The sequence below is a fragment of the Ooceraea biroi genome, chromosome 13 (genome assembly GCF_003672135.1).
Source record: "Ooceraea biroi isolate clonal line C1 chromosome 13, Obir_v5.4, whole genome shotgun sequence".
Lineage (NCBI taxonomy): Eukaryota > Metazoa > Arthropoda > Insecta > Hymenoptera > Formicidae > Ooceraea > Ooceraea biroi.
The window spans coordinates 9,340,808-9,364,399 of NC_039518.1; the positions used below are offsets into that span (position 1 = coordinate 9,340,808).

At 36.0% G+C, this 23,592-nt stretch overlaps 1 protein-coding gene across 9 annotated transcripts; it reads left to right on the forward strand.

The window, feature by feature from the left end:
- LOC105286340 (A disintegrin and metalloproteinase with thrombospondin motifs 8) lies at positions 1–23,249 on the forward strand. 9 transcript variants are annotated; one of them, XM_011351233.3, is made up of 29 exons: positions 1–130; positions 1,993–3,224; positions 7,119–7,250; positions 7,642–7,802; positions 7,895–8,020; positions 10,034–10,232; positions 10,377–10,587; positions 10,648–10,849; positions 11,269–11,483; positions 11,653–11,805; positions 11,925–12,074; positions 12,212–12,363; positions 12,528–12,867; positions 13,092–13,180; positions 13,328–13,675; positions 13,756–13,922; positions 14,049–14,299; positions 14,399–14,777; positions 14,934–15,095; positions 15,326–15,466; positions 15,788–15,919; positions 16,001–16,171; positions 16,337–16,549; positions 17,386–17,577; positions 18,551–18,739; positions 18,907–19,232; positions 19,509–19,648; positions 19,949–20,148; positions 20,848–23,249. In XM_011351233.3, the coding sequence occupies exons 2-29, from the start codon at positions 2,966–2,968 to the stop codon at positions 20,929–20,931; spliced, it is 5,484 nt and encodes a 1,827-aa protein (XP_011349535.1). In that variant the 5' UTR covers positions 1–130; positions 1,993–2,965; the 3' UTR covers positions 20,932–23,249. The 9 variants fall into 9 exon arrangements, 8 of the variants coding, with proteins under 8 accessions (XP_011349535.1, XP_026830539.1, XP_011349537.1 ...); XM_026974738.1 differs by having other exon boundaries at positions 15,791–15,919; XM_011351235.3 differs by having other exon boundaries at positions 13,331–13,675.
- The last annotated feature ends 343 nt before the right edge of the window (positions 23,250–23,592 follow it).

The window sequence follows — 23,592 nt, forward strand, 5'->3', positions numbered from 1 at the left end:
GATGATTCTTTTCGTCGACGCTCCGATCTGGTAAACGTGGCGGTGAAGAAGATCCGGTTCGCTGCGTCGATTGCGTTCAGATTCGTTGATGCGTGCGACATTAGTGATACTGCGTCCGATTGTAGCTGCGGTAAGTGTTTCACAATGCCGCGATCGGACGGGAGAGCAAATCAAATCAAGCAAAACAGAAGAGAGTGCGTCTTGGACGTCTTAAAAATTACAAATTCTCCTCTTTCCGAAATCTTTTTCCGAAATCATGTGTGATTGCGGGTTACGCAATATTTAAATTTGTATTTTGGAGAACTGTGTGCCGCTTGATGCGCGTATCGCACTCATATGACTGAGTTTATTCGCAAAGTCTTTTCAAGTCGCACTAAATTATTAACATTTCCAAGATGGATAATCACTGTTCGTGACCATTTGCATTAAAGATTTGAAGTCAACACTCGTAGACGAGGCAGATACGTGACAAGACGAACAGAAGGACGGCGTGTAAATTTACACAGGTTTAAAATCAGGCGGTATGCATAAGAGAGTTGAAAATGCATACTACCGGTTTCCATCTAGTTCCACTCCTCATTCGGTCTTGTCTCTCGTACGTAGACGTTAAGCTTCATTCACACAGTATGACGGTCGCCGACAGAAAATCATACGATACAGTTTAATTACATTTTTACAATCATATTCATTTCTATAATTATAGGTATATTGAATATACGCGATAAGACAAAAAAGTTTTTCCGATAAGTTATTGAAGATTGAGTGACTGGTACTGACACTAGATACATTTAGATAGATATTTTGAATCTCAAAATCATACTTTGTGAGCTATTATTTTCTTGTATTATCTTCTTGTAGCCTTAAAGAATTCCCTTTCGCGTATCTCCCATACGCGAATTATGCAAGATGAATTGACACGCTTTTACTATTGTACGCTTTCCGTTCGGTTCCTCTCATTCGCGTTCTCTGTAGGCAGTGAAGTTGCTATTAAATTATACTTATCTCAAAATATTTTCTTTATTCTTAGCACTAAATCAAAATCTACCGACACTGCGGCTGACATCTATCAACTGCATAATGTAAACGAACGAGACATTTTTCTCATTTCCAATGTTGATTTGTTTTTTTTACCGCTGATTATATGAATATAATCACGCGGGTAACATGAATCAAGCATATCTCCTGATGAATTCCTAGAGAGTCGACTTTCCTTCTTTAGAAAAATATAAAAAGATATGATGACTAAGAAACGAGGATTTTTTATTAAATTTACAATACATCAAGCGGATAGTAGAATTGTATCCTTTAATGTGAGTTAGATATTTGCTTTCTTAAATATTATCGCGCAAAAATTTTTATGCATCAAGTAATGAGAAAAATAAAAAAAAAACTCATGTATATAAAATTATATAAAATATATTGTACATTTAAACATAGGTATTAAAATTGTCTGTCGTGCAAATCATATTTTTCATCAATGGGAATAGTTGTCGTAATAGAAAATGTACGTATAGTTAAAGGAATCTAGATGGCATATCATGTGCATATTATACGCACGAAAAACTTGGAGATAAAAATTTTTCGCCCATTTAACTGATCAATCAAACTCGGCGTGCGCCACACGCGACAAGAATAGTTTGACCCAGACCTTAAGAGATTCCGAGGTCGGCAACCGCGCGGTGGCTTTAATATCTTTTTTCGTTCAATGACGTGCGATGGATTTAAGCATTCTCTCCTAGAATTTTGGTATTCTACTAAAAATATCATAAAAAAGAGAGAAATAGGAAGTTGCTGGAGCACTGGCTTCAAACTAATATGAAATGTTTAGTAATAATTCTGAAAATGAGCCTTATCAGCTACGAGAAATAAGAAGCTCTTGAGAAAAGAATGCAAAATTATACGCACATTATGCACGTTGTTTTACAATTATTTACACGTTGTACACGCTATAAATATAATAGGAGGATTAAAGAATCATTCTTTTGGTTTCAGGGAGACATCACTTAAAAGAGAAGCAAACGTAAGATCGAGTCACATTTAGTCAATTTTCTCGCCACCCTACCAAATTGTTTCACGTGAAAATCGAGGGGTTCGATCATACGTGATCGATCTCGCAACGGAGACGTTGATCACGCGTCGTCGTTGCTTTCTCGAATCGGTCGGAATGATTTGCAACGGGCAGTCATCGAGAGAAAGAACGCGGCAATAAATATAAGCTATCCTCGTGAAGCAAGAAGAACGATTAAATCGGGACATTTGACACGCCAACGACGAGCTATGATATCCGCCCTTGAACATTCAAACACCATAGGCGCGATACGTTTCGACTGCTTCAGCCGGCCAGTCTCGAAGTAACAACCTCGATACGCACGCACGTATGCACGTACGCACGTACGCACGTAGCACGCACACCGGCAGCGAAACAGGCACGCACGCACGCACGCACGGTATGGTCGAGATCTTTCGAAGAAGATAAGACACAGAGGCGAGATTCGCGCGTTCTTTAATGAACGTTGCGCCGATCCTGGTTGCATTCTGTCAGTGAGTCTTCGTTCACGAGGAAAACGAGGTTTCAGAGGAGGAAGAGAAGACCTTGAGAGAGATCCCTGCCTGTTGCGAAGCTTTTTGTGCATGTACGCGTACGCGTACGTACAGCGACGGAGCTCTCGGCTCGAATGTTTTGAAAGATATTCATTCGCTTCACGATAACGCTCCACGTGTTTTTTTTATTCGATGCTTCGTTCAAAAGTGATCGATACGCGCGCACGCGCCGACTGATGCATCGGGTCGATCTATATCGATATGATACGATCTACATACGCGTGATTCCTCTCTCTCTCTCTCTCTCTCTCTCTCTCTCTCTCTCTCTCTCTCTCTCTCTCTCTTTCTCTATAGTTCCCAATATCGGAAAAACAAGTACTTGCGAAAACGAATAGATGCGCGAGTATCAGTGGGAATCTGAGAAATGTCGCGAATTTCGAATCGCGTCGCCACGATCGGCGCGGCCCTCGCCATTGCTTTGCTCGTGATATTGCTGGTGATCCTGTGGTCGGATGTGCGTAATGTAAACGGAATCGAAGATTTTCGTCAAATACCGAACGACTCGTCGACCAATCGCATTGTCAATGAAACGTGGAGAAAACAGGCCGATGACCTCCGCCGCGCTACTGCGACGCATCTGCTTTCGACCTATCAATCGAATCAACGCAACTTTACGAACGACGGTGAGTTTTCTTTAACCTTGCCTTCTTGTTACCTTACTTTCTTTATTAACGGAAAAGGCTAAATTGCATTCTAACATATATCTGTCCCGTTTTTTTAGTCCTTTTAGTAACGAATATTAACCTATATTATTGAAAATATAAAAAAAAAAAACAAATATATGTTACAATCGTCTTCTGTTTCTGAATATTGTACTAACAATATTCAGTTGTTAAACTGTCTCTTTTCTAATAATATGAACTTATGTCTTGTTGCTATTAAGATTCCTTATGAATAAGCACACACGTTTAAAATTCGAATATGATAAAGCGCTGTTATTTTGAGATTCATCTTGCAGTCTTTCGTTCCTTCGAATATTCTTAAAGAATCGCGCGCTATGTATTATCGGTATTTCAGAAAATGAGCGTTTATATTGATTGTTCACTAATATATTCGATCGTGGGGCGTTTGCAATTACATAACTATAAAAAACATTATAGTTTACTATGACGTTGATGTACATTGATATGCACGATTTGTTTTCTACAACTGCATTACTATCTCAAGAAGAATCATCATGCACGATCGATAGTTTTTCAAGTCAACGACGGGACGAATATAAGTAATAAAAATATTATTCTCAATCTCATCCTCTGCCAGATATTCCAAGAAGCGATATAATAAAGCGTTTTCGCGAATTTGCTCGCTCGTTAAAACGCATACAACGCATAATCTCTGCTGCCTCGTGCGACGTCGCGTATTGATAAGACACATTCGTGGCCGCGTTAGCAGCCTGAACATCGCGCCTACGCGAGTGCAGTCGGAAATAGATGGTCGTCGATATAAAAGTGATTCAGGGAAGAAAAGTGAGGAAACGTTGATACAATTGAAAGCGCAGCCGCGCGTGTGCAGCGAACGCTATTAAAAGTGCGTACGTCGTGAAGGCTCATGTTCTGCCAGGGTCAGCAGATGCGAATATCACGTTTTTAACTAAGCGCAACGTTGTCTTCAAGGGAAGCATCTTCTACTGTGTTTCCTCTACGTTTTTAACTCCTTGTCGACCATCGCTGTCGCTAACTGAAATTATATCATTGCGCGAGTACTCTCAAGAGTTTCGATTTGTTATTAAAAGCATTTGTGATCGATGTGATCTTGCGAATTATTAATAAACACATCATTCCTTATTATCTACCTGACTTTCTAAAAGACCAGTGTTGTCAAGAAATGATGAAATCAAAGACATTGCAACTGTCAGATATTTTGTGTAATAACATACTTAGTAATTTCGCTCGGGTACTTTGATTGTCGGTACTGCATTAAATTACTGGTTGCTCCTGGACTACGTTCCAAGATATTGCGTGTTGTTCAAGTAAGACCTTGATTATTACTCACGTAAAACTTCAATGTCCGCAGTAATGAATTAATGCTATGTACTTGCAAAAGTTTCTACTACGAAGTTTATCCAAATCGCTGCAGTATCTCGATAAGATATCCATGCCGTTAGCCCTTTTCCTTATCAAGTGGGAAACAACAACATACAACTCAAATACAAAAATTATTTATGAGCTTTCAAATGCAATACAGAAGAGATGTTCGGTTTTTTATTCCTGCTGCTGGTGGTGAAGGAGGAAGAAGGGCAACTAGCTAAGTGACGGGGCAAAGATAGATACAATCGTAGATTATAATTTGTTTAGTCGGATAATATTTGCAACAGATGGACAAATTTTGTAAAATTTTAAGTAAAATTAATGACTCTGTTTTAGAAAAAAGTTAAAATACACCTTCTTGGTGGAAAATGCTTAAACTTGCGCTACATATTACGTATTTGCACATTCAACTCGTGTTACATACGTGTTACATACATGTGGTTCACAATTTTGTTTTGACAAATGAGAAAAATGCTTTGTTGTATTTGATGAAACGAAACTTGTTTAAATAGATAGAGATAGATTAACGATGAAAAAAATGTTATAGTTTAAATACAAAAAAAAGAAGAAACAAACCATTCCTATCCGAGACATTGTTAATCTTTGAAAGATTTATTCAAGTGCTGACAAAGTTACAGATGTACAGGATGCTGCCAGATAGTGTTGCCAGACGTTTAAGCTCTTGTCCGTAAACATTTCGACCGGCCTACAGAACTCGAAGCACTGTAGTCTGGCTACAGGATATATCGGTTGCCCGGCCATAATTTACATTTCAGACCATTTGAGTTAAAATAGTCAAAGCCAGCTGGTACTCTGAATACGATAACGCGCGATGGTCTTGAACCTTGGGTGTAGTGACACACCATTTGTGATTTTATTATCATTTTTGCATTTTTGCTTATGATTACACTTTTTAACAGATCTTAGTTAAATAAATAATGGATAAATTTAGTCTTATATCATGCATCGCTCCACAAACTTTATGAAAATGAGCTTTGTGCGAATGAAAATAAAAGTAGACTCAACAGTGCTTAGTTCTTTGTTAACTGGTAGAAGTAGCATAGAGATTTCTTTTCGAAATTTGTGTTTCGATATATTTTAATAGACCGGCAGCGCACATAGTTTAATAGTTAAATGCGCTAGGACTTGTCTTCTTTCTTACGAACAGTATCCGCCTTATAAACGATGGAGGAAGGCGAGAAAGCCTTTCTGATGTCAGCGCAGCAAAGATTGTCGCAGCGCAAATGTTTATGCGCAAGAAGTGGTCTGGTGGTAATGAGAATGAGGCTCTTTTATATGTCACTCAACGATATAGTTCAACGACATGCATGTATGCTATACAAATAATATTAATTAGATTTTCACGTTTAACATGCCGGCCTATTTAATATAATCTCTTAGTCCGAAAGACAAGCAAAAGAGTAATGTCTTCACTACGTTTACCATTACAACTCTCCGATTATTTCACAATGTATGCGAACAAGTTCTTTTACTACGTACACTTATTTGTGATAAAGCGAAATATATAATGAGACAGCAACTACATATAAAGTCTGTAACAGGTGCGAATTCTTTTAACGATGATGGACGTACTAACTGAATGAGGATGATATTTATAGCTAACGCAATTATTTGCACATGCCTCTGGGAAATGGAACGGAAACAATTGTTATAACTGTTTGGGAAATGCCTTCCGAGAATTTTAATACGCAAAATAAATGTGTTCGAAATGGTACCGCCATCTGGCACGTTTCCATGATATCTTTAGAAGCGTTACGCTTCACAAATGAATCTGAGTTTAGAGAATTGGGTTGGATAATTACTATTGTTCCTTGTAGTTTCGTTCCTACATAAATCTGTTACCTCATCAAAGAAGAATTCCTAGAATCTGTTGGCTATTATTACATGCAATTATTTGCAATTATTGTGTTTTTACTGACAGATTGGCTCACTTAGACAGGTAGTAATTAACGTCACTCAATACTCCAAGAATGCAAAGCACCGTCCCGTACTTCTTGGCAAGTTATATTAATACTGTTGCTGTTGCTAAAAAGTTGTTATTCGAGAAATCATTCCTACTTGATTAACTGACTCGACTGTGATCGAACTGTGCGATTCTCTTTTATTTTATTATTATTATTTCAATGAAAAATCGAAGAATCTTATTGTTAGAATACGTTTGTGCATTTGCATTATTTTGAATAGTGTCTAGTGCATCGAATTGTAATGCTTGATATGCCGCGTAATACTGAATGAATCAATATAAATTTGAATAGTGATTTTTATTTATATCTTTCATGTTCAATATGTAACGTCTTATTTCAATGTTAAATAAAATAATGTTCAGTAAATTTATATCCGGAATGTACGAATCTGTATACCGACAAATAAATTCCATAATAAAATGCAGTCTGAAACAATTAATTTGATTAATTAGCATCGAATTGGACGATACATCCAAATTTAATTTCTAATGGTTTTTTATTTCAGTGCTTTTTGAGGAACCAAAAAATACGAAGAAATACAATAATATATCGTCAATCGATGTATTACCATCCGCTAAGGGCAACCTCGAGTACATCAAGCCTTTAAAAATTAGTCAAAATCAATATGAAGATCCACGTAAGTTTTTAGAAAGACCTACAGCATACGTAAAAATTCATGAATTTACTTTCTTTGCACATTTTCCTATCTAAACTAACAATAAATCTTGCATAGAGATCTTCACTGACCACTGATATTGTTCGATTGGTGGTAATCCTTAAACATCTATTTTATAACGTATATGACAAATCAATGTAAAAGGGCTGTTGATGCCTGCATTGCATATAAAATTCTAAAAGTATATGCAGAGATGCATGCATGTAGAATATACGTGTAGTATATCTCATATTAGAATATTAGCAAATTCTATAATATATCTCTTCTTTTTTTATATACTTTTTTTCACTCTTTTTACAGCTCTTTTCTGTATAATCTGCTTTATTTGAAACAAAGTGTCTCTTGTTCTTAGCCGAAAGCTTTTCTACGGCGGAGAGACATCACAGTGGTCATTTTCGACACGCGTCAGCTGAAGTTTGGGACCCTCATCCGCAGTATGAATTTACCGCTTTCGGGAAACGATTCCGCCTGCGATTGGCACACGACGCCAGTTTTGTATCTCCCGGCATAAAGGTAAGGATTAACGTAAAGCGAAACGAGTTAAGGCCGCAGTTTCGGTTTCGCTCAATTCAATTGGTAATCTTCATTAGCCAATAATGACGCAGGTAACACACACGAGTGAGAACATAACCAGCAGAGAACACACTGGTCATCAGCTGGGTTGTTTCTACAGCGGGTCAGTTGATGGTGATCCGAGTTCAGCGGTCAGTGTCAGTCTTTGTCATGGAATGGTGAGTCACTGCTGATGGTGAGATCGAGCTTAAGAAAACTTGACATGCGGTCGTTTCGCGTTTTTTTTTTTTTTTTTTTTTTTATTATACACGTCATGCGCGAGCTAATTTATTCGAATCCAAGTCCATGATCAGTCTGCTGCATTTTGATGTACCTCTCGTTTTTTTAAGAATTTCTCGCATGGATTCATATCGAGTCAATACTAACTGGAATAGCTAAATACATTTGCACAATATGCTGTTATTCTTTCTTTTTTATTTAATTTGCTATTGAGAGAATTCAAAGTGGATCAAGTGGAACGCTTAATGCTTCGACAATTGATGTATCGTTTATCGTTACTTTATTATCGTTACTTTCTTTACAAAAACGATGATTCTCATGAATGCACGCGAGTCATCTGTATATCAATTTTTATCGGTCCGTCATTGAGGAAAGCGTCTTCTTGAAACCGGCAATTTTCTTCGTGTCTTCTTGAGAGAGAAAGAAGCCTGAAAGGCTGGACTGGAAACGGGACTGGAATGGGTAGACTTGTTTTTCGCTAGTTCAAATCGCTTCTTCGTGGCGATTTGGGTCATGCTTTAATTTAGCCGTGGCAAGGTTAGAATAATCAATCGGCCGTCTGTTTCAGACGTAGAAATAGGAAGAAGTAAGCGCCCGGTTGTGTCGAGCCTTGATGTTTTTACTTTCGATAGTGAACCGAGCTACTCGACCTAATTATATCCAACCTTGCCACGAGATAGCGGCTCTCGGCTTTTCCTTCGTTTTCAGTCGTTACTGAAGTCGGTTACTGTACTGTGCTCTTGTGGGAGGGACGTTTCCAAACGGGGGAGGAGACACAGAGCTACAAGAAGCTACAGTTTTGTAAACGGATTTTATGTAAACGCACGTATATCGCAATTTATGCAATTTATCGATTTCATATCTTTTAACACGTACTATCGTATACTAATATACTGTAGCTATTGAATTGCCATACGCGAGAAGTCCAAGATAAATTTATGCAATTCAATAATCACCGCATATTTTCGGATTTGTTTAAATTTCGGTCACGAACCAAGTCATAACAACAGATTATACTGTCACAAGAATACGAGCTCACCATCGTTCTTGCGACGCGATCGTGATAACGCGCGAACGTATCCTCGCTCACATGCGAGAAAGAGAGAATTTTATTCTATTTACCTATTTCATATACATATAATCTCCTTCTATCTTAAACAAAAACTTATTGAGCGGAAATTATTTACAATTTATATTATTTCAACGTTATGGTATAAAAAAAAACAGCTCTTATGTTTCTGATAGAATATTTCTCGATTTATGGAATTTAGAGCATATGTAACCAAATCCACAATTAGCTGCTCGCAAAATAGCTAAATAGCTAATACTTGAAATGTTTGTGCTGTAAGTTACAAGAGTCATGAGACTCTTGATTTTAGATGAAACAGAAAGATCTGCGTTATATATCCGTTTCTTTCGCAACGCACGTGTACGAGAGCTGAAAATCTGTATTGAAAAAATAAATAAATGAGAGAGTTCATCAGATTGTTTAATCGAGAAGTTAACGTATTGGGGTTAGTGGATGTAACAACAGGGATAGCACTTTGTTTGTAAATAACACTCTTCAGATAGTAGCTCTATATAAGTTACCGTAGCTTAAGTTAAAATAAACGAGAACTGAATCTGTTCTTGTTTCGCACGTAAACGTACAATGGTAATATTTTGAGATGATTGCGCACAGTATATTTATAACGAATTTTAACATTTGATTCTGTCTCTCTTCTATCGATAATGGTTTGCATTGCAATAATGTGTTAAAGTTTACTTTAATGGAATCAATTTTTTTAAATGTCCAATTAAAAGGATGTAGTGTAAAACACATTATTTTCCAAAATTCTTATTATGTTTTTGAAACATTAATCAGGTAAAGATCAGATATAGATCAGATTTGGTAGTAGTATTTGCACAAGTTCATATTTTTAATAAATTTTACAAGCAGATTTTATTTCCAGACTGGCCATATGAAGACATCAATAGGTAACTACTTCATTAAACCTACCGAACATTGGCGCGAAGGTGATGAAGATTCTCTCGGATCTTCTCTAGAGCATGCAATCTACCATGTACCTACGACGACGTCCAATTTCAATGATGATACAAATGTTAATATATTGGAAGATGAAGTTAAGAATCGCAATTGTGGAGTCACAGGTAAATCATGATTTGTTTATTTGTTATTATTAATAATATACTCTGTTGTCAATGCAATAAAACTCTTGTGTCTTGATCCGTTGATATTGAATATCGAGAGTCATAAAATGTTTTATAACTATGTAACAATTAAAATGTTTATAGACTATGATTTGGACGACACTACCTTGTTAGTGGATGATAATTTTTCTCACAAAATCGATGTTAGAAAGCATTTGCGAGAACGTAGATCATTGACGAGGAAGACTGCATCGTTGGAGCGGTTTCTTAGAGAGAAGGAAGAAAAACATAAGCGATTCACGAAGCAAAGCGAGCATAGTCAATATTTCTTTCAAAAAGATGACTACGATGACAGGTATAAATATAAATGAATACATCAACTTTGTAAGTTTTCAAGAACGATATACATTTACAGGTATCACAGCATGGAACGTGAACGCAGCTATCAAGAATATTCCCAAGACTCGGAAATGGATTCGGATCCTTTTCTTACATGGAGACCACGGCGGGCTTTACCGCGTGAATATTTCATAGAAATTATGGTGGTGGCCGATGCAAAAATGGTGAAATACCATGGTAGCGGTTTAGTTAGCTACATTCTAGTCCTCATGAGCACGGTGGGTATACAAATGTTTTTCTTTTTAAATTAATTCTAATTCTAAAATAATTTGATAATATTTAATATGATTATTTAAGAGTTACTCTCAGCAATGATAAAATCTCGCAGTTTTGGCTCATTATCTATTAAAAAAGTATTAATAAAATGCGTTTTCAATTTTTCACACGAAATGTGATGCACTCGTTCGTTCGATACGTAGCTCTTGATCTTTCTCATTTATATTCTGTAATATTTGATCTATTTTGCGTGTTTGTACTTGTAATCTGTCACTCACCTTGGCAGTCGTTGCTAAAATACTATATAAAAAAAGTTTTTTAATGTATTTAAATAGGAATGCAAAGAAACTTTTTCACAAATCTTGAATATATTATAATAAAACAGTCAGATATAATACTATCTGTCATTTGGGAAAGATAGGTCTCACGAATCTACAAGGACCATTCTATCGGCAATCCAGTGAGTATAGCTGTGATGAAAATCGTCCAAACCGACGAAATATTCGGTACTAAACAAAGCGGAAGCGATGGTATCGCTGCGGCTCTAATGTTAAAGCAATTTTGTCAATGGCAAAAAAACAACAATCCTGACGAACCATCTCCAGAACATCACGACGCTGCACTTCTTTTAACTAGGTTTATATCCTACATTTTTTTTAATGATTCTTAATGATTGATTTTAATGATGATGATCATAGATCAATTGCTGTGTCACTACAAATGAGACTTGAAGATTTCTAGGATTTAGTTATTATACGTTTATTATAAGAAGTATTCATAATGCAAATAAATTTGAAATTTTTAGAGAAAACTTGTGCCATAATCCGGATCAAAAGCGTTGTGACACTTTGGGCTTGGCGGAATTGGGTAGAATGTGCTCACCAGGAGCTTCATGCGCTATAGTACAGGATAATGGATTAGCAGCGGCGTTTACTATCGCCCACGAGATTGGTCATGTGTAAGTATATATTATTCTTGTAGGTATAATAATAGTCAATTGTTATTGGTGATATTATTTAGAAGAAAATGAAGAGATGAAGATAAAAAAAAGAGTAAAATAAGCAAAATGAATTACAGACTCAATATGCCGCACGACGATGATCCGAAATGCAGGAGTTTCAGGAATCGTACGGGTGTACACAATGTGATGTCTCGTATGCTAGATGATAATACTTTCCCCTGGGAATGGTCCAGGTGTTCTCGACATTATGTTACCGAATTTTTCGAGTAAGTATCGAAAAGATGGAATAACTTTTTAGTGATTTCTTTATTTGAATTTATTAAAATTCCTCACGTTCTTCAGAGGAATAACGACAACGGACGAGTATTACTGATAAATGTCTTTTAATTTTGTAAACCTTCAGATCGGGATATGCCAATTGTTTGCTGGATGAACCTAGTAAAACAATGGAGAGACAAGCAGGTCGGTTACCCGGTGAGGATTATTCAAAGGATAAACAATGCGAACTTGTATTTGGACAAGGATCTAGAATCTGTTCTCTTAAGGAGAAGGATGGTAAGTCGGAAACGTTCTCTTCAATTTCTTCCTGTATAAAATTGTAAAATTGTTATACATATATAACATTACACAGATAATGTTACATAATGTTATTAATATTAAGAAAAGTAACACTAAGAATTTAAGTAAATTGACGGCTTGGTTGGTTACCGGCCAGGCAGTGTGTAAGACATTGTGGTGCACCGTGCCACAATGGAACCATCACCAACGATGTCATACTCAACACACCCCGTGGGCAGACGGTACGCCATGCGCTCCCCAGAAATGGTGTCACCGTGGCGAATGCGTTTCACGTAGAAACCTCGAACCAGTGCACGGTCAATGGGGCGAATGGGGAAGATACGGCGAGTGTTCGCGAACCTGCGGCGGCGGTGTCAAAAAGAAATATCGTGAGTGCGATAAACCAGCACCGATGAACGGTGGCAATTATTGTATCGGCGAGCGCGTCAAATATCGTAGTTGCGGCATCAGAGAGTGTCCACCAGATAGTCCGGATTTCAGGTATGTGTCATGTCCAATATCTCAGCTTTGATAGTGTCTGTCGCATCGGTGTCAAGAAATTTCTCCCATCGAGATGATTTTTAAATATAAAAAGTGTTGAGTAAATTATATCTAAATTTAAAAACTCTAAAACAAGCGACCCTGTCATGTCAATGATCGTACTGGCCAATTTCTATTTCGAATGAATAAGTAGTTGTATGAAATATTTCTGTTTTCTTTTACAGAGAACAGCAGTGTGCGAAATTTGACAACAACAATTTCAACATCCAGAATCTCACTAGAGACGTCAAGTGGCACGCAAAATATAATAAAAGTATGATCATAAAATCAATTATACTAGAAATAGGAAATGATTGCTTTAATTCTGCTGTAATCGTATAAATCGAATATCGAAATTCCCTTTAGAGTTTACAATAGAAATAATTTAAACATTATCGTAATGCAAACGTCTTTTTTATAGTAGAGCCAGAAGAGCTTTGTAAATTGTATTGTCGAGTGGAAAGCAATCAGTATTACATGCTACGTGATAAAGTAATTGATGGAACGCCCTGTGGTCCCGACATTTTTGATATATGTGTTAACGGCCAATGTAAACCAGCTGGTTGTGATCACGTTTTGAACTCGACGGCAAAGCTCGACATCTGCGGAGTTTGTAGAGGCGATAATTCCACTTGTCAAAGGATCGCAAGCTCCTACAATTCTAGCGTATACGGTTATACGAGAGTAGCCAAAATCCCTGCCGGCAGCAGTAACATTGACATTAGGCAACATGGATGGCTGGGCGCTTACAATGACAGTAATTATCTTGGTAAGCCTATACCCATCTAACGTTTATCATGCATTCTTCCGTCGATTAATTCAGAGAAACGTAACAAACATACATTATAGCTATACGAATTGGAGAAGATGGAGAATACATTCTAAATGGCAATTTTATGGTAATGCACCGTAAAGTGATCGTCCATCCAGGCGTCACTATTGAATACAGCGGACCAGAACCAGTCGTCGAACGCCTAAACAGTTCTAGATCTATCGCCATCGATTTAATTTTGGAGGTAGATTCACCAAATTTATGTATTAAATTTGCGTATCTTTAGTTACACGTAATGCGCGTTACGATTTACGTCCAGATAAAAACTCGCAGTAATATGTGTCATTCAAGCAAAACTATGCCATTCCAGGTACTGTCCGTAGGAAAAATAGATCCACCGCAAATTGTGTACGAATATACCATACCGAAAAGAATTCTAGACAGCCATACGTGGGTGCTGACCAATTGGTCAATCTGCAATCGAGTGTGTCAAGGTATGATGTATCGTGAGGCTGAATGTAGAAATATCGAGCGCAAGAATCTAGTGCTCAACGATTACTGCCAAGCTGAAGAGAAACCACGAGGCGAGAGTCGAATGTGCAACACGCATTGCACCCTGCAGTAAGTGGATCAAGTGACCTGAGTTTCCGTCAGAGTTTCAACACGTATAACAATCATTTCATCGCTTTCTATTGGATCGCTGAAAATTATGGCTTTCAGGTGGCAGATAAGCTCTGTGTCGGAGTGCTCGAGTCTTTGCGGTCCGGGGACGCGAAACATCACCTTGCAATGTGTTCAAATTCTGTTAGACTCGTCGCACGCTCCACGTTCAATATCTGAACACGCGTGTTTACACGTTGAGAAACCAAGCGAGATTCAGTCTTGCGTAGGCCCGTGCAACGACGTTCATTGGAGTTACAGCGAGTGGACTGCCTGCAGCGTCTCATGTGGCAGTGGTGTACAAACGAGAAGCGCGATATGTGTTGATTCAAACGAGAGACAAGTACGAGATGAAAACTGCGCTGGACAGGAGAAACATTTCAACAACATATGCGTTAAAAAAGCTTGTCCAAAGTGGGACCTAGGAGATTGGACTCCGGTAAGAAGATATTTTCTTATTTAATAATTGCTAAATATATTTTTCCGTATCCGAATTGTATCCGTTAAGATCGATATCTCCTGCAGGAGTTTACTACTTGCTCACGCGTTAAGAATTAAACATTAAGTTGAGAAGTAATATTAAAACACGTTGCAGTGTTCCACGACATGTGGCGTCGGCGAACGACACAGAACTTCTTGGTGCCAAATCGAGAATCACGTGGTAGTAGACACTTACTGCAGAAACATTCCGATTGAAACGACAGAGATCTGTGACGCTGGCCCTTGTCATCAGTGGCATGCCGGCGATTGGAGTCCGGTATGATTTATACAAAATAATTATTTACACAAAATAAGTTATGTTGTTCTAATATTATTAAAACATCTTAATTCATGAATGTTTTCTCCATCCAACCGTTTTCATACTTTGCGCTAAAATCTGGCGATGTTAAATCGCTGGACCAGTGACTTGAAATTTTCACAATTTTCTATCTACCCTTTTTTATTAAGATAAAGTTACCAGGTTTAATCTAATTTCCTGCTGTACAGTGTTCGGTGACATGTGGTAAAGGAACATCACGAAGGAAAGTTGTTTGCAAAAGTGTTGATGGTGCAACTAGTAACGAGTGTTCCATTTCCGAAAAACCGGAAAATACCACTCTCTGTACGCTTGCCCCGTGCCCCAGTGTTGTAAGTTATCACTATATCAGGATCTTTTTTCTAGAAACTACGTTTCACGTTGTGTGACACGGTACATGTATGATTTTTGAGGATTTTAGAGGATTGCCATTAAAGGAACTTGATCTCCTCCTCATCTCCTTTCTAGCGGAGTTTCCGTAAATTTCTGTGAATTGTCTACGGGACTATCCTATTAATTTTCGGAATTTGAGACATCCCACTCCATTACTTTTTTACTTGAAAGCATCTGAAAAAAATATTTTCCTACAAGTGAAGCAAATAAGAATTTAAGATGCGATTGTCGCATGTAAATTAGCAATAAGTTTTTCTTAGCAGGTGAGTCTGCCGCCGATTACATACTCGTCCAATTCCCCTCGCGGAAATCCTTCTCAACAAGACAATGAGATTGACAATAGTATTACATCGCACTTTGATTACAAATGGCACGTAGGATCTTATGGAGACGTGAGTTTATTCATTACACACATAATCTGTTTATAAAACTCATAATATGTTTAATATTTATAATACTTTATTCATGTACAGTGCTCGAAAAAATGTGATGCTGGATACAAAACCAGATTAGTAAAATGTGTATCCTTGAAAACGGGAATGATTGAGTCCGATCACTATTGCGACTCCAATAAACGGCCGATGGCCAGCAGCACGTGCAATCAACATCCGTGTCCTACTTGGAGAACCAGTAATTGGAGTGAGGTAAACTGAGATATTACCAGAGAGAAAATTTATTATAAATCCCTATAAATTCCTGCATATAAATTCTAGCATTTCCATGCAAAAATGAACAAGTAGTTTGAGATTTCTTTATCCATATTTTATCCATGTTTTTTTTTTCAATGCCAAACAATCTAAATTGTTTAGTGTGATGTGGAGTGCGGTCATGGATACCAGTACCGTCAGATACGTTGCCAAAATCATCGTGGTGAAATTGTGTCAAACAAGGAATGTGTTGACGAACAACCGAAAGATGTACGAAGATGTCAAAAAGAGTCCTGCAGAAGCAATCCTAAGAGTAGCAAAGAAAATAATTTCTCTAATATCATACGCAGATGGAAAATGTCTACCTGGACTCCCGTAAGTGACTTTAATAATTAATCGTATATCATAATATAAATATAATCATCATATAGAACATTGCGTTTCGACATTCCGTTAAGTTGTTTCGATGCAAAGATAGTCTTCTTCGATCTCTTGATATTCATCCAATAAATCGCGATAAGCAAAAGAAGACTGAGAAATTGTTATACAACATGTTTCAGGTGGACAAACTTTATTTCGAGCAATTTCTTTAATGTGAAATGTTTTTTATCAAAGTTTCTTGTAAATAAAAAGTGTTTATAACTTGGAAAGGAAGCATTTCCGGATCCATATTAATATGACTTTTTTTCATCCTTACAGTGAGTAAAATGTAATCTTAACCTTGGTTTGTCCACCTATTTCTGAAACACCCTGTATAAACTTTAATAAAACTTTGCTATAAGATATAAATGACAAATGGTAAGAGCGAAAATAAATAAACCAAATAAATTAAGCCAAAGGTTTTTTTGAATTTTTTGTTTTATGTAAAAGGGTTGAAACGAAGATGAGTATATAATATATATACATATGATTGCTTTCAAAAAGAATGCTGATAGATGAAGCATCGTAATCGTATTGAAAGACCTAATGTCAAACTACTTGTTCCGAATCATTTTTCAATTCAGTTTATTCTGACCAAGCAATAAAACGATAAAATGCACAAGAAATGCTATTATTACAAATTATTATTAAAAAAGCTAAAAAGAGAAAAGAATAGCTGAATGAAAAGAAAAGTGACGATATCGTGCAGCGGTGGCATACCGATACCGAAATTTTATTATCATGGACAATGTGTGTGTAGCCAGCTTGCACCGAATCAAAATATTTTGCAGTGTTCTAAATCGTGCGGCACTGGGATACAGACGCGCAGAGTGGAATGTATGATGAGAAGAGGCACCCATGGGCCGGAAGTACCCGTTAAGGACGAGCAGTGCTCGAGATTGAAATTGCGCAAACCGAAAACGCAGAGATTATGCCAACGCATTGCCTGCGGTTATATTTGGCAAGAAGGCATCTGGTCGGAGGTATTTTTATACCCCAACCTCACGCCAGCATTACGATCATATTTGCTGCTACATTCTATTTCACGAAAATTTTCATAAACCTTGCCGAGTACGACACGGAAACAGAACTGCATTCTTTTTTCCTTTTTATGCACGAATATGTATTTTATATATATATATATATATATATAACCGAAAACGCAGTGTGTATATATATATATATATGCAGCAAGGGAAATAACGATTATCTGAGAACGAGCATCTAAAGATTAAAACACGTTCTCATAAATAACTAATCTTAATCGATCATCTTGGGAATGGGTCTCACAAGCATTATAACGGATTATAAAAATGCATGGCAAACAATCGCCTCTTGATCGCGTTTAACGGGACGTTATTAAATCTGTGGATGATATATTATACATTTGTGACTTAATATCTTCCTTCTTGTAAAATCTCATTATATTTGCTAAGAAAAACGCAAAGTGCTTTCTAATGAACGTAAAATCTTGTTATAAAATTGTAATTTTACTGTCTACAAGTTTTCGTTTTGTATTTTAAAAGTTGAATTTTTCAACAACTAACACGAGAGCAAATATGAGATTGCATTAGAAACGCTTGTGTAAATAATGCGCGTAATGTTCTTTTAGAAATTCAAAGCTTCCAACATCGAGCTCGAACGTGCATTGCGGGAAATGAGGAAAATTTTGAACATCTTTTTGAAATCATATTAATTAAGCACCTCAAATTGTTACCTCATCTATGTTGTTGACATATGGTACACATATGGCAGGACATGGAACATTCGCGTACATAATAAACTAAATTATGTAAATTGTAGATTTTTTCATTATATACGCTATGATCATCGAAAAACTAACGCAATGATTTTTCTGTATTTTTTACGTTCTTTTTTTACTGAAATAATTTACGTAATTTAAATGTAATCGATTATGGTGTAAACGAGTTTTGTAAACGTATTTTTTATTTAAAGTGTTCTATGATGTGTGGTAAAGGAATACAACGCCGTGCAGTCACTTGCCATCGAGTAAATCACTATGGCTGGATCGATCCAACTCCAACCGAAGGTTGTCCAATGGATCAGAAACCAGTTGGAGTGCAAACGTGTACACTACGAGAGTGTCACTATCAATATTATTGGACTGCTGGTCCTTGGAGGAAAGTAAGCACATCTCTGGAATACTATTCTCAAATACTACTATTAGTATTACTATTAGTATTAGCATTAGTCGACGTTTTCCATTTTTTCTTTTCATACTCTTGCTATTCGCCGAAAATACCGAATGAATTCTTTTTTGTATTTGTTTTTTCTTTCTCTACATTTAACAGTGTAGTCATTTCTGTGGACGTAAAGGCCGACAAATCCGCAAACTTTATTGCCACGATATAACCGGCAGAAAAGTTGCTCGACGTCACTGTTCACTGAAATTCAAGCCACAACGAAAGCGCAAATGTAATCAAAGAAGATGCGGACCGATTAGCTGTCTTGAAATTCAGAAACGCCTCAAGTTCTCTATGGATGGTGAATATCCATTATTGATCGGTGGTAGAAATATGTCGATCTATTGTCACAGAATGGCAGGTACCGAGCCGTTAGAATATCTAACATTACCAGCTGGCGATAACGAAAACTATGCGGAGATCTACGATAAAAGGTTGGTAAGTTTTTTTACAATTATTTGCGCGCTATATTATTATTAGTGAAATATCAGATATTTTAGTAAAATACAAGTAGTCTGTGTTCCTTTATTTATAACAACTATGCGTTTATATAAAAGATATGTTAATCCTAGTATTTTCATCTTTTTACCATTATTTTTTTCCTAATTAATACTTTGTATTTTATTTTTTAAATGGCTTGCAAAATATTATTTTTTGAGCATTTCTGTTTTGGGCATTCTGTAAGAGTTGAATATTATTTTAAAAATCAGGTTAAACAATCCATATACGTGCCCGTTTAATGGCCAAAGAAATGACAGTTGTGACTGTGTGTCTGAAGTGGATAAGAGTTTCTCTGGCAAAACAATGTTCAAAAGAGTACGCATAGATCCCGTAAGATTATACATTATAGGTAAGCAAGAGTTTAATTTTAACAGTTATATATTCGCGCTACATGTGTACGTGAGTGCGCGCGTGTCGCCACCCACCCACACCCACACACACACACACGCACACGCACACGCACCTTTTGTAATGGAATACTGAAAGAATATTTCTGCAAAATTTTTGTAAGCTTTTTATAGTTGTGTTTAGCTGTGTATCGAAGAATAAAGTCTTATACTGTAAAATTTTATTTTTCATATCAATTATGTAAATTCATAGGCGATTCGATATGATTGTATATTTCAGATATTTTCTTTTATCTGTTTAGCAAATGATTACACGTTTTCGCGCACCAAGGGAAAGAAGCGTGTGGAATATGGCACAGCTGGTGATTGTTACAGTCTCACTCATTGTCCACAAGGTCGTTTCAGTATCGATTTGGGAGGTACCGCCTTGAGATTATCATCAGAAGTAACATGGATTAGTGATCCAGAAGCCTCGAATGCTTTCGTAGTCCTCAATCAAACTGTAAGTAATTTAAAAAAAAAAAACTTAATTTATTTTTTCAAGATACATAGAACATTTACTAACATACTAACAATAATATTTCAAAAACAAAAAAAAACAAGTGATAAAAATCGCAATAATCATAAAAGTCGATAACAATTCATGAAAGGGGAGAAAGTAAATTAAAAATTTTCACATTTTCAAATTTTTTTGAGTACCGAATTATGTTAGAGTAGCACAACAACCTTTTCAAATGACAAATTTTCCTCAAGTCGCTAAATTTCGCAGTACAGATAAAGTTAGGATACGTATTGAGAATTTGTAAGAATGAAAAACTTGGAACTCGTAACTTGCGAACGGTGATCCAGGTGTTCCAGAGCATGATTGATCACAATTATCGACTTTAAACCGGTGAAATTAATATTTGCAATTATAATTGTGGGACAAAACACCAAGAACAGAGCAAATTGATTTCCCTTGCAGTACTTAAAACTCATATTGCATGTAATCTGAAATAGTTTTTTATTGCTCGTTGTATTCATCGTTATTTTATGAAATTATGTTTATCATTACTCATACATATAACTTTTGCACATACCTAATATTTTTAAATTTTCTAATCTTCGAGAGTCATAATGAAATGCACACGCGTGCGTATATGCGCCCACACGCATACTTTGCCATTTTTCTTATATATTTATTAATATTTATGCCATTCAGAATTATCAGCGAATTCGTGGTAAATGTGGCGGTTATTGTGGCATCTGCATACCGAAGATAGGTCTAAAGCTGGATGTTATATAAAGCTGGATGTCCTTAATCAACTCTGTGTCGACCTATCTTACGATCTGACCGAGAATTTCTCATATCACTATTTAATTACTACTTACGTTTATTATTTTCAATATTTGGGTATATAAATATTTCGATTACTATATAAGTATCCGAATATTTGAAAGTGTCTAAAGTTTTGAATACATATGCCTACTTGATTAACTTATTCGGCTTGTTAATTACCTCAGTGTATTAGATTGAATGGTCTAGACTAGCATTTAAATATTTTATCAATATTTGTTTTTAATTGACCGAGAAAAGTATTAATTTTCCTTCGTCTTTCTCTGAATATGATTCTTTTTCAAATATAGAAATTCTAGAATACTTCGATATTCGAACATTCAGATATTGTTCGCAAAGTCAAATACTTAGATGTAATCTGATTCGATCTGATTCGAGCGGCGATTCACTACTTGCGAGGTACACTATCTCGTTTACATCGATAGCAATCATGTAGGCATGTGGCGTTATAACCACCGATTCGCTTTAGATTTAATTAGTTTTTTTTTATATATATAATTTTCGATATAAAGAGACAAAAGTATCGGATAACAATACCAAAACACAGTTCACCAGACCAGGCGAGTGTGGGCTAATATACATGTATAATAGTGAAATGCACATGATACGATGTGCATTTATAAGTTTCCACTGCCGATAAGTACGTGCCGATAAGATTATATAGAGTTAAAATTACAATTTATAGTTATGGAATTTATGAAACTTTTAAAATAGCTGCTTCTCGATAATGGTTTGTAAACAGCGCAGTCTGTAAAATTGGATTTTATCCATTACGCGCTGTCAGCGCAACGTATATGCGTAGCGCGTAATAGTTTAAAATCGTATATAATACATAAAAATAAAAATTGTTTACGATATAGTAAAGACGATATTCTAGGCAAGCGTCCTGAAAGTACGTAGATTTAATAGTTGAAATTAATTATAATCCAAGTTATATAGTTACAAGTTGTCCTTTCTTAAATTTATCACGTCATAAAAAGGTAGAAACATGATAGCAATAAAACTGCGCATTTAGATACTTGGAAAGTACTTGTGCCAAGTTGCAGATGTGTATGTAATTGTGTTCTGTCTGTAGAAAACACGTTTCTCGAGGATTAAAAGGTAAAAGGAGCTACGCGCGCGCACACACACACACACACACAATTTAAAGCATGTTCCTCTGTTAGAAATTTTATTCACAACAAAAACAGCGAAATCGCATGTATGTCGATTATACGTATATTGACATTTCATACGCAAATTCATGCGCGGAAACAATCATTAATACATTGTTTTCTACGGACATTTTACGATTAACGTTATGCTCTCTTTCAATGATCTTATAATCCTACACAGTTTTAAAAATTCATACACTGCCATTTTTTTATAATGCGCCATTAAATGTTGGAAGGTTGCAATGGAAATCAATGTTTTATTTTTACTTTTAACACGTTTCGACTGCAGCGTCAGCTTATATATGAGCTGATTTTCGTACCATGCACCATGATAAGAAAACGGCATTCCGTTTTCTTATATCGTCGAATGTCGATATCATATATCAATAAGATATAATGTATTCGACATGTCTCAAAAATATCATTTATAGGTAACTAAAAAGAAATTTTCTAATTCATGTATAGATACTGTTTCGTTAATAAAAACGTTAGTAAAAAGATTTGAATAAAAATTAGAACGAAAGATATTAAAGCCAACAAAATTGATCTGTACAATCTTACTAATGGTTATGAAATTTGCGTCATTAAATATGGAGTTGTTATCATGTGCAGTCGAATGCTCTATAATTCAGGCAACTGCTAGCTGTATAAATACGTAGTGTATCTCGATAGACTGCCATAGTTGTATTATTAATATGCGATAAGTAAGTAACGATTAGTCTGCTAATCTTGGCCACAATGTAACATAATAAAATCTGACGAGGACATAAATTGTGCTATTTATCTCGTAAATACTGGATTAGTAAGAATTTCTATTTCTTAGTGTTTTGCAAGTACTAAAATTAACGATATTAATCGCGACAATTTTAATGTAGGAAAATGTGTAAAGGATTTACACATATTTACTTAATTCTTCTTGATACTTAATAACAAGGCTAGCGACAGACAGTGTTGTGATCCCTTTAGTGGCTTCATAGTAAAAATGTGTGTCGTTAAAATAGAAGCGCTATAGCTTTAACGCTACCGTTTCATGCGGAATAAGTAAAATAAAAAGCTTTTATTGTATACGTGATAAGCACAGTGTTTTTAAAATAAATTAACTTACATTATCAACACTATTGTCAATTAAATTATTTTATTTTACTTTGTTATTCTACTAACTTTGAACATCATGAAAATTCATGCGTTATGTATAAACGTATTCTTTCCGAATTAAAAGCATTTTTATCCTACCCTCCGTGTGAACATGTTTTTCAGCTTCATTCCAGTAAACATGTGAGTCTATTTCGACGTTATTTTTCTCACCTTTCAAAATATTCAAAGTCTAAGAAAAATCATGGAACATCTATCTACATTGTAGTTAATGATGTCATAATCATTTCCTTTTTTTTTCTCAAAGGAAAGAGCCAGGCAATTACACGCATATGCTACTTTGGCTCGGACGTTATAGATTTAC

Bases quoted from the DNA above. Each gene is read 5' to 3' on its own strand.
- LOC105286340 (XM_011351233.3), top strand. From the start codon at position 2,966: ATGTCGCGAATTTCGAATCGCGTCGCCACGATCGGCGCGGCCCTCGCC. The intron at 10,588-10,647 runs GTATAAATATAA...ATACATTTACAG, and splicing joins AAAGATGACTACGATGACAG to GTATCACAGCATGGAACGTG. The intron at 13,181-13,327 runs GTATGATCATAA...TCTTTTTTATAG, and splicing joins GCACGCAAAATATAATAAAA to TAGAGCCAGAAGAGCTTTGT.